Below are 9,278 nucleotides of genomic sequence, written 5' to 3'. Positions count from 1 at the left end.
ATAATTAAATATAGAGCTTACAGATTTGTTTTGAATATATATAGATATATATCAAAAGTATATTTAGTTTATTTACTTATTAAAATATTAAAATATATTATATTTTTTAAATAATAATGAATCCATATATATATATAATCTATTTAAAATTAATTCAGTTATTGTTTTTGTATTTTCATAATTAATTAGTATCATTTTTGAAAATAAATTCAATTATTATTATAAAAAAACTGAAATATATTTTCAAAATTTAAATTGTATTTTTACGGGTTAGTCGAAAAAATATTTTAGTAAACTGAAAAATAGATTAAGTAAACGAATTTGTTTACTTTGACAATCCTATATATAATTATTATTAACACATATTATATAATTCATTAACTAAAAATGATAGTTTGATCTTTAATAAAATATTTATAAACAATTAAATTATTATTTTATATATATATATATATATTTAGATTCTAATCTATGTTTGTCTACATATAAGTATAAATATATTAACATCTTATCATTTTCACATATAAAAACTACTAATAACTAAAGCGCATAACAAAACTAGCTCAAATCCTATTCGATGATATACATATGTGTGATATTTATATATGTATTATTATCTAATTTCTATCACTTTTATTTATTTATATTTTTTATTAAAAAAATTTTGCCACCAATTTTAATTTTATCAAAAAAATAAAATAAAATTTAAAAATAATTTAAAAAATATTATTCTGGGCGGATTAATTCCTAATAATATCATTAAAAACCACAATATTGACTTTTCGGGTTTTTTTAAACCTAAACCACAAAAAAACCCAAGGCCTCTTGGGCCCAACATTATCAGAACTATCCGTTTTTTTTTGGTATGCCTTATCAGAACTATCCTAAAATACTGACTTGCTTTACCAGAAATTAATATACTGCTGTATCTTCCGTGTCTATTAAATATTTAAATGAAATAAAATATTACCCTCAGAACCGAGACGCCGTGTTCTTTCTGGTTATCTTCCTCAATCCGATCATCGATAGGTCTATTTTTATTCACCAGAATATCTTCTTCGCGATCAAAGCACAGGTTATTTTTTTGTTTTTTCCTTAGATTCTCAAAATAATTGTATTGACTTTTTAAAATTTTTGGCAAATTCTCGTGCTCTTGAAATCGTTTTCTTATATTCCCTCAGCGATTCGGATAAACCTTAAATTGAAATCAAAGCTATGTTGTTGATCCGGGTTCAAGATTTGTGGAGTTTCTTTGAAACTGTTTTTGATTGATTATTGTTTCCTATGAATCTGTTGTTAATTTTTGTTTACGAATCGTGATTTTAGCTTCTTCTGTGTAGAAATTGGTTCCGAATCAGTTCCTTTTTGTTAGTTTGAATCTATTCATGGTCTATGAGATTTTCTGTACCTGTTTATTGCAACAGTAGCGATTTTGCATCTTTTGCAGATTTTCGATTTTAGCGGTTAGGCATGGCTACTCTCAATGGAAAAGCTTCTTCGTATTCTCCCCATCTAAAATCGGAGAAAGAGAAGACCAAATTCAAGTATGATGATGATGATGATGATGGTGATGAATATGGAGATTCACCTAAATGGTCTGTTCAGTCAATCCCCACCAAAAAAGAGCCTGAGTATCCGACTATCGACTCAGGAGATTACGTAGATGATGGATATGATTCAGCTGACGAGCTCTCTACGCCCGTTCGAGGAAATGGAGCCCCTGAAGTAAACTTGAAAAACGTCTTAACCGGCTTGATCGCCATTGTTACCGGGCGGAACAAGGACCTTAACGTTTCGTTAGATCAGAATATCCCGTCTTCGAATGTCTCGTTCCTTGGCTCTAGCAAGAACGGAGATACTTACCTTCACTCATCTGTTTACATACCTAGCGCGCCGCCTCTTCTTGAACCTACCGGGATTAATTACAGTGTCTACAAGGACTTGCTTGAAGCCGAACCACCTCAGTGGCTGCCCGACAGCTCAACTACTACCTGCATGCAGTGTTCATCTCCTTTTACCGCAATCACATGCGGAAGACATCATTGTCGGTTCTGCGGAGGGATATTTTGTAGAAACTGTTCCAAAGGGAGATGCTTGATGCCGAGTAGATTCCGGGAAAGGAACCCTCAGAGAGTTTGCGATTCTTGCTACGAGAGGCTTGATCCTTTGCAAGGTGTCCTCATTAATTCCATTAGTAATGCCGTGCAAGTAGCAAAGCATGATGTCGTGGATTGGACATGCACACGAGGATGGTTGAACCTCCCTGTTGGTCTTTCCATGGAAGATGAGATATACAAGGCATCTAATACGTTGAGAGGTTATTGCCAGGTTTGATTTTTATCCTATTTTGTGACTAAGATGTTGGAGTAAGAGAATTGAGTATCAAATGTTTGATTAACCAGTTATCGAAATACACAGGTAGCAAGATTAGACCCTGAGAAATCCATACCACATGCAGTTCTTAGCCGAGCTAAAGGTTTGGCAATCTTAACGGTTGCTAAAGCTGGGGCTTTGCTGTCATACAAACTCGGTACTGGTCTAGTAATATCTCGGAGATCAGACGGGTCATGGTCTGCACCATCTGCGATACTCTCAGTTGGTCTAGGATGGGGTGCTCAGGTAAACATCATGTTTTTCATTCGATACATGCCCGTAAGAGGTAAGAATGTTAAGGATTTTTGTACTCTTTGTCAGATTGGAGGTGAGTTAATGGACTTCATAATAGTGCTGCATGATTTGAAAGCGGTGACGACGTTCTGCAGCAGAATGCACTTTTCTCTAGGCGCCGGATGCAGCGCAGCAGCCGGTCCTATAGGGAGAGTGTTGGAGGCTGACCTTCGAGCTGGTGACAGAGGCTCTGGCGTCTGCTATACTTATAGCCGTAGCAAAGGTTTTGTAGATCGAAATTAAATGGGAAATTGAATAATTTCATCTTAAATGTTATCCTGTAAACCTAGAACCTGAGAGATGTTTTGTGTGAACAGGGGCATTTGTGGGAGTGTCTCTAGAAGGAAATGTTGTGGCGACAAGACGGGATATGAACGTAAGGTTCTATGGCGATCCATACCTTTCGACATCGGATATTCTACTTGGGATGGTGGATCAACCTAAAGCGGCTGAACCATTGTACACTGCTCTCAAAGACCTCTACGCAGGTTTACGCCCGTAATCTCCATTCACATTACAAGCTACTCTTTTGTATATAAACATTTTCTCTATGTTCAAGAAAAAAAAAAAAAACATTTTCTCAGATTCGTTTCATTACAACGAAGTGTACATGTACATATCATACCTTTGCTGCACCAAGGTTTTAGCATTTGTTAGTCTTATCCAGGTTTGTTTACCTTTTCAAATCGTATCACTTGTGGTTCTTATTTGGATGAATATGTTCTTCTATTCATTTGTTATAGATAGAATATGGAAAAGTCTATCAATTAATATCGTTGTGGTTAACTCATTATAGAGAGAAATGAAACAAGAAAGACTTTTACATTGCAAATACTCGTGAAATGTCTAGAGTAGGAATCTATCATTTGGTTTCTAAAGAAAAAAAGGAAAAATAAAATAAGAAACGTGAAACTAAGGGACAAGCAAGCCATTGGAGGTCTTCTGAGACTTCTTTCTGTAATTAGAGACGCTACAGTTTGGGCACACATATTCCAACCCATCCGTTTTCGCATAATCCTGTCATATCATTATGTGTGTATCATCAATCAGTACAAACAAGGACATAGATGCTACTTACGAGTGCGTGAGTGTTTGTTTGCTTACCTTAAAGGCGCCTAGGCCTGGCCTTCGGTCACATCCAAAATGAGCCCACTCTCCACACGATCCACAGTTCACCCAGTCACCCGCCGTGCTACTGTTTCAACCAAAGCAAGAAACAATGCATTATTAACATGAATCCTTGTTACGCGAATGCGAGAGAAAGTGAAAGAGGGTTCTTAGTGTACCTGCGACATATTAAGCAACACTCTCCATCTACATCATCATGAGCATACTCATACTCGAGTAGATACGTCTCATAGTGTCTTTTCAGCGTATTGCCCACTCCCTGCCATAATAACCCCCAGAGATGTAGTATTAAAGACCATGCTCATGATTTTTTCCAAGATTGAATCAAGTAAAGAGGATTAGAAATCGAATCATTTACAGTCATTCTGTTTGTGAGTGTGTGGTTCCGCATCTTTGAGAAAACTTGTCCTTTCCAGTTGATCCCATTCCCTACGTGGAACCCTCCCCGTGATACAACCTGCAGCATCTCTCTTTAGCTCACATAATCTATAATGCTGGCTCGGTTGATCAAAGATTAAATCACTGAGTAACTACCTCTCGGTACAAGTTGAACAGATCAAGCCGTTTTGAGTTGAGAACAGCATCAGGAAACTCAGCTAATCCCCCTGGAGGAACAAGCCGGCTATGTCCTCGTATTATCAGAAACTGCATCACATCCCTCAGAAATTCCTCCTACATAGACACAGAATTCATATGAGTTCCAAAGAAAGAAACATCAATGTTCCAAGGGGGATTTAAGTTAAACTAACCTCTGAGCAAATCTGAATATGCGCTCTTCCACAGTCGTGTTTCTTGAGAGGCAGAGGGTTTAGTGAGATGATTTGCTTCCTCTGATACGAACCAGAAAAAGCTTTACGGTGAGTTACTGGGGTGCCACCTGATGCACCATACTTTGGAGGCATAGGCAAGCTTCCTTTGGTGTGGTCACCATCAAATCTTCTAATTTCAGAGTAACCAGAGAAAGGTATCATCTTATGTCTACGAGTGTGAGGTATTGGTCTCAAAGCAGCCACGTTGATTTTCCTTGATGTAGGTCCTCCGTTTTCGATTTCCTGGATGTAAGGATGCAATCAGTAAAAGATAACTTTTTTCCGACATATATACGAAGAAGAAAACGAAGCTTCTCCAGATTATATTTGAAATCAAAGAATCTAGCTAGTAAACAACGAGTAGAGTAGTTTCAAACCTGCGGCATTCTATACAGTACCTTACTTTCTCTGCACGGCTCGGATCTTTTTCTGGTTGGCAAGGGAGGCGTGAACCAGTGAGGGATTTTGGAAAGAAGAGCATCATGGTTAGAAGTATCATTGATCTGTTGTCCGCAGAAGAAAAGTAAACGTTCTGCATCATCTTTTTCAAAGGAAGCAACAGATAACCCCTGAATGCTGGCTACTCCAAGGACAACCAAACTCCGGTATGACAAATCCGGCGCCAGCTGTCTTAAAACCTGCCGAAAAGCAAAACTAACATTTTCTTAGCTAACCGTTACCAAGAGAAAACTCATTACACGCAAATATTCCTAAGAAGCCGCAGTGAATGTGTATCACATAGCTATCTGGATGCTATCACTTTACATGTAAAAGCATCATATATAGATAGTGAAAGCAATAAAGCACGGAAAATGGTCCTGGGACATCCCAAAGCTTGAGTCAAAAGTTCAGAAAGAAAAAGTCTTCATTTGTGTCATGACAAACTTTTTTATCTGAAACTCGTGTGTCTACTCTAACTGAATAAATTGTTGGCAATGAGGTGCATGCGATAAATTGGACAAGAGATTACTACCTACAAAAAAAAGTTGAGCTAAGAAAGAGATTATTAACCTGCAGAGCCCATGTTGGGACTTGCATTGAAACTTCACACACACTTGCCCCACAAGCTACGGAGGCAGATCTCCGAGGCTCAGAGAAAAATCGCTTTGTTTCTTCTGACTTCACCACTGAATGGACTAGTTGGATCTTCTCAACCACCTCATGTTTTATGTGAGTTTCCAAAAGCTAAGATTAACAAAGGAGAAAATAATAAATCCCATTGCACATGTATGAAGAGAAGAGCCCAGTTTTTAAGTGATATAATCACTTGCCTGATCACTGAAACAGGTCTGCGCATTTCCAGACACCAGCATTGATATGTGAGCAGAAGAACATGTTGAGATATCACAACGCATGGTCACTACACCACGAGTAAATGTTCCTGCTTGAAGAGGAGGTGCTGGAGCACTACAGTTTTATTTCCGATGAGCAAGAACATGAAAAGTAACAAAATAAGTCTTAAAACTAAGTCCATAGGCACAAATTCGTAGAAGGGTTATTTGGCCATATAAAACACATACCTAGAACGGTTGTGTAGCTTACTTCCTCGCATCTGGAACAACGAAATAGTAAGTTATAATTTGAAAGGATTAATGCATATAATATTAAATTTATCTTTCCATGCACACATTTTAGTATGGCCACTAATGAAGAAGAATGGGAACATTAAAACAACGAGTTACACTCACTTCTATTCTCAAGAGAGCATTGAGTCCATCCACCAAAGATCCCAGTAAACAAGTATCCTAAAATAGCAAAAAATGCTTTGAGACTAATGATAGCATAAAGAATTACTAATATCTGGTCAAGCAAGCAAGCAACATAAAATGTGCGAGAAGGTCAACAAAACCCACCAGTGTGCATGGTGGTCCACACAAAAGAAACCTCACGGTTACATCTTCATCATATATCTTTATGGATGGGAGGCTCTCTAATGAATTTTCCTCTTCTAGGTCATCAGCTCCTGGCGAAACCACATCAATCTTTGGAGGGTCTCCAAGCAAGCAGGGTCCCATCTCATAACTCATTTTACGGTTGCTGTCAGAAGGAGGGACGGCATTGTTACTCGTACAATAGAGTCGGAAAGATGCTTCTGCAGCCTGGAACGTATCCCATGTGTCGCTGCAAGAACTGCATTTCCAAAAAACATATCATTGACTATACTTGTAGACTAGGGAAAAAATGTATATAATTTTTAGACTCAAATTAAGGCTCGTCTCAATTTCAGATGCTCGAGTAAACAATTACCTTTGAATGATCGAAAACAGAGCATGGCGGAAATGGCAGGCTACGTATTTCGAGAACACATTTTTCCAATAAATAACATATTGAACACCCTGCGAAAAACAAACAGAAGCACCAATCGACAAAACTGATAAGACGGACAGGTGAAAAATAATCAAATAAAAAACTTTCCTCGGAATAACTCACATCTTTATACCTCGAACATAATGTACGATACTCTAGCAATTAGGTGACCATAAAGGAAAACTGTCATTCAAAATGTCCTTTACATTTTATATATTCCTTTCCAAGAGTTGCAACATAACCATAGGTGAAACAGATAGCAACAAGATGTAATAAGAAGAATAAGTATTAGCCAGGAAAGCAAAAAAGAGCTAGATGCTTATCAAGAATGGTGTACCTTAGAGTAAAGTGCTTGAGCTAATTCTTCACCATTCGGTAGCTCAAGATAAACCTGAGACAGCAATATGAAATCAAAGCCTATTGATCTATCATTAAAGGACCATAATAAGAGAAACTTAACTAGTACAGATTATTAGGTTTTTGTTACAAAAAGTGTTTAAACATTCAAGTAGAGGAAACTCTATGGAGCCTTAGAAAGAAAAAGATCTGTGCGGCATTAGCTGGTAAAAACGAACTCTTTATCTAAAAATGAGCAATGTTAAACGACAAATGCACCCACCGTTGTCGGTAATGTTGAGCCAAACAGAGTAACCAATGCATCAGGAGTAGAAAAATCAGCATATCCCAACACTAAGGGACCGACTTCATCACTATCTCCACTCTGCTCCCCTTGCAAGTACACAATATCCGGTGCTGAGGAGTTAATTGCAACCTGGAACTCCTCGGTGGTAGGATTATTCAAAACCTGAAACTACAACATGACAAAGCATACACTCGCGATATTAGCTAGAACTAAGATTTCCCTTGAAGTCTACCAGTTTCTGAAGCATTCAAGCTACAAGCTACAATTCTCAACATTCATACCCAGAACCAACTTAGCTCTATAAACATTGAAAAACTTACTTAAAGGTTCCAAATTTCCACCAACAATCTAGCAAATCATTTAGGAGTATCAAAGAGATTCAAGACATAGATATTATCTTTTACCTTGAGTCGCCCTGAAGAAGAGAGATCTGGAATAGGGTAGTTGGGTTGATGAGCTTCAGCTTTCTGGTTATCGCTAAGCTCTCCACAAACAACTGCCACAACATTACAACGGTTTCTCGAAAACCCTTGACCATGAAACATCATTCAAAGCATTACCAAAGTTTATATCCCTCTGAAAATCGAATTGAAGCTCAGCAAGGTACGAAACCCTAAAGAAATACAACGAATAAGTTCGTCCTGAAGGCACGAATAATCGGAGTATAAAATAAAACCCTAATTTCTAATTCGTAGAGGAAGAGAAAGGGAGAAATCAACGAGACTCGTAAAAGTAGAACACGAAGCAGAGAAATTGTGATTTTATTGGCAAAAAGAAACCTATAGGCCCATCAAATTCACGAAGGAAATTTCTTAGATTTGACCGTGAAAAAGGAAGCAACTTGATAACCAAACGAGAATGAGATAAGTGTAAGATCACAAACTCATAGAAAAATCTGAAGAACAATAAAGAAATTCGTTTTTTTTTGTAAGAGCTATTACTCTACAGTGTTTGTGTTTCCCATCGATTCCCCCCCCCCCCCAAGATGAAAGCAAAATTAAACAAAAATCTAAAAGTGAGAGAGGCGAATTAATCAGATTCCTCAGGTAGAGAAAGGTTTTGTTTTTTATTTTTTTTGTTTCACATGTTTTAATCGTAAAGCTTCGATTCCACTCTCATCTAGATAGGAGCAAAAACCAAAGAACATCATGTGAAATTCAATACTGAATTGTTTTTTTTTCTTCTAATTCTCTAATTTTCTAATTTGTTAATTTGTTTTATCATTTTTTCCTCTGTAGTTCGAAGTTCTAAGAGCTTCTCCAATCAGACTCTATAACATCAAATATGGAGTTCTACGATCTTCAACGGGACTCCAAATGTAACCACATTTTTTTTTAGAGTTTTGTGAATAGTACAACTCCTAACTATTCACAAAACTCTAAAAAAAAAAATTTATTGTTATCTTTATTATAATATTAATATTATATTATTTATCAATTAATATACTAAATTTTTGTTTTTATATTATTATTATTTATAATTTTCATATTATATTATTATTACTTATAACTTTGATATTATTAAAATTATTTATAAAGGTTTATAGGATTTATAAAATGACTTCTAAAAGTTTATAAATTTTTTTATAAAGATTTATAAAATTTTTTATAAAGAACTATAATTATTTTGTTATTATATTGTCAAAATATATATACTATATTATAATTATATTTTCATGAAATATTATAAATAATTAGTTGTTTAGTATTTATTAAAACTAAATA

The 9,278-nt window shown here is 36.1% G+C and overlaps 2 protein-coding genes across 2 annotated transcripts; one reads left to right on the top strand and one right to left on the bottom strand.

Moving 5' to 3' along the window:
• The first annotated feature begins 939 nt into the window (after nt 1–939).
• On the top strand, nt 940–3,348 carry LOC18013581. The gene is made up of 5 exons (XM_006419066.2): nt 940–1,075; nt 1,448–2,328; nt 2,419–2,619; nt 2,695–2,890; nt 2,985–3,348. The coding sequence occupies exons 2-5, from the start codon at nt 1,471–1,473 to the stop codon at nt 3,167–3,169; spliced, it is 1,440 nt and encodes a 479-aa protein (XP_006419129.1). The 5' UTR covers nt 940–1,075; nt 1,448–1,470; the 3' UTR covers nt 3,170–3,348.
• Nucleotides 3,349–3,421: 73 nt separating this feature from the next.
• Nucleotides 3,422–8,700, bottom strand: LOC18013580 (AT-rich interactive domain-containing protein 4). The gene is made up of 16 exons (XM_006419065.2): nt 7,959–8,700; nt 7,531–7,722; nt 7,249–7,302; nt 6,852–6,940; nt 6,458–6,734; nt 6,293–6,349; nt 6,125–6,156; nt 5,876–6,011; nt 5,616–5,789; nt 5,003–5,242; nt 4,545–4,847; nt 4,330–4,467; nt 4,154–4,252; nt 3,954–4,054; nt 3,772–3,862; nt 3,422–3,684 (listed from the first exon to the last, which is right to left on the bottom strand). Exons 1-16 carry the CDS (start codon nt 8,100–8,102, stop codon nt 3,580–3,582), a joined length of 2,232 nt encoding a protein of 743 aa, XP_006419128.1. The 5' UTR covers nt 8,103–8,700; the 3' UTR covers nt 3,422–3,579.
• Between the last annotated feature and the right edge of the window lie 578 nt (nt 8,701–9,278).

Source organism: Eutrema salsugineum, unplaced genomic scaffold (assembly GCF_000478725.1).
Source record: "Eutrema salsugineum unplaced genomic scaffold, Eutsalg1_0 scaffold_4, whole genome shotgun sequence".
NCBI classification, from domain to species: Eukaryota; Viridiplantae; Streptophyta; class Magnoliopsida; order Brassicales; family Brassicaceae; genus Eutrema; species Eutrema salsugineum.
The sequence above is the reverse complement of the archived record's forward strand: the minus strand, read 5'-3'. Positions and strand labels throughout refer to the sequence as shown.

Excerpts from the sequence above, each read along its gene's own strand:
- LOC18013581 (XM_006419066.2), top strand. The coding sequence starts at position 1,471 with ATGGCTACTCTCAATGGAAAAGCTTCTTCGTATTCTCCCCATCTAAAA. Across the intron at positions 2,329-2,418 it reads CGTTGAGAGGTTATTGCCAG|GTAGCAAGATTAGACCCTGA; the intron begins GTTTGATTTTTA and ends CGAAATACACAG. Across the intron at positions 2,891-2,984 it reads TACTTATAGCCGTAGCAAAG|GGGCATTTGTGGGAGTGTCT; the intron begins GTTTTGTAGATC and ends TTGTGTGAACAG.
- LOC18013580 (XM_006419065.2), bottom strand. The coding sequence starts at position 8,102 with ATGATGTTTCATGGTCAAGGGTTTTCGAGAAACCGTTGTAATGTTGTG. Across the intron at positions 6,350-6,457 it reads GTGGACCACCATGCACACTG|GATACTTGTTTACTGGGATC; the intron begins GTGGGTTTTGTT and ends TTGCTATTTTAG. Across the intron at positions 3,863-3,953 it reads TGTTGCTTAATATGTCGCAG|TAGCACGGCGGGTGACTGGG; the intron begins GTACACTAAGAA and ends TGGTTGAAACAG.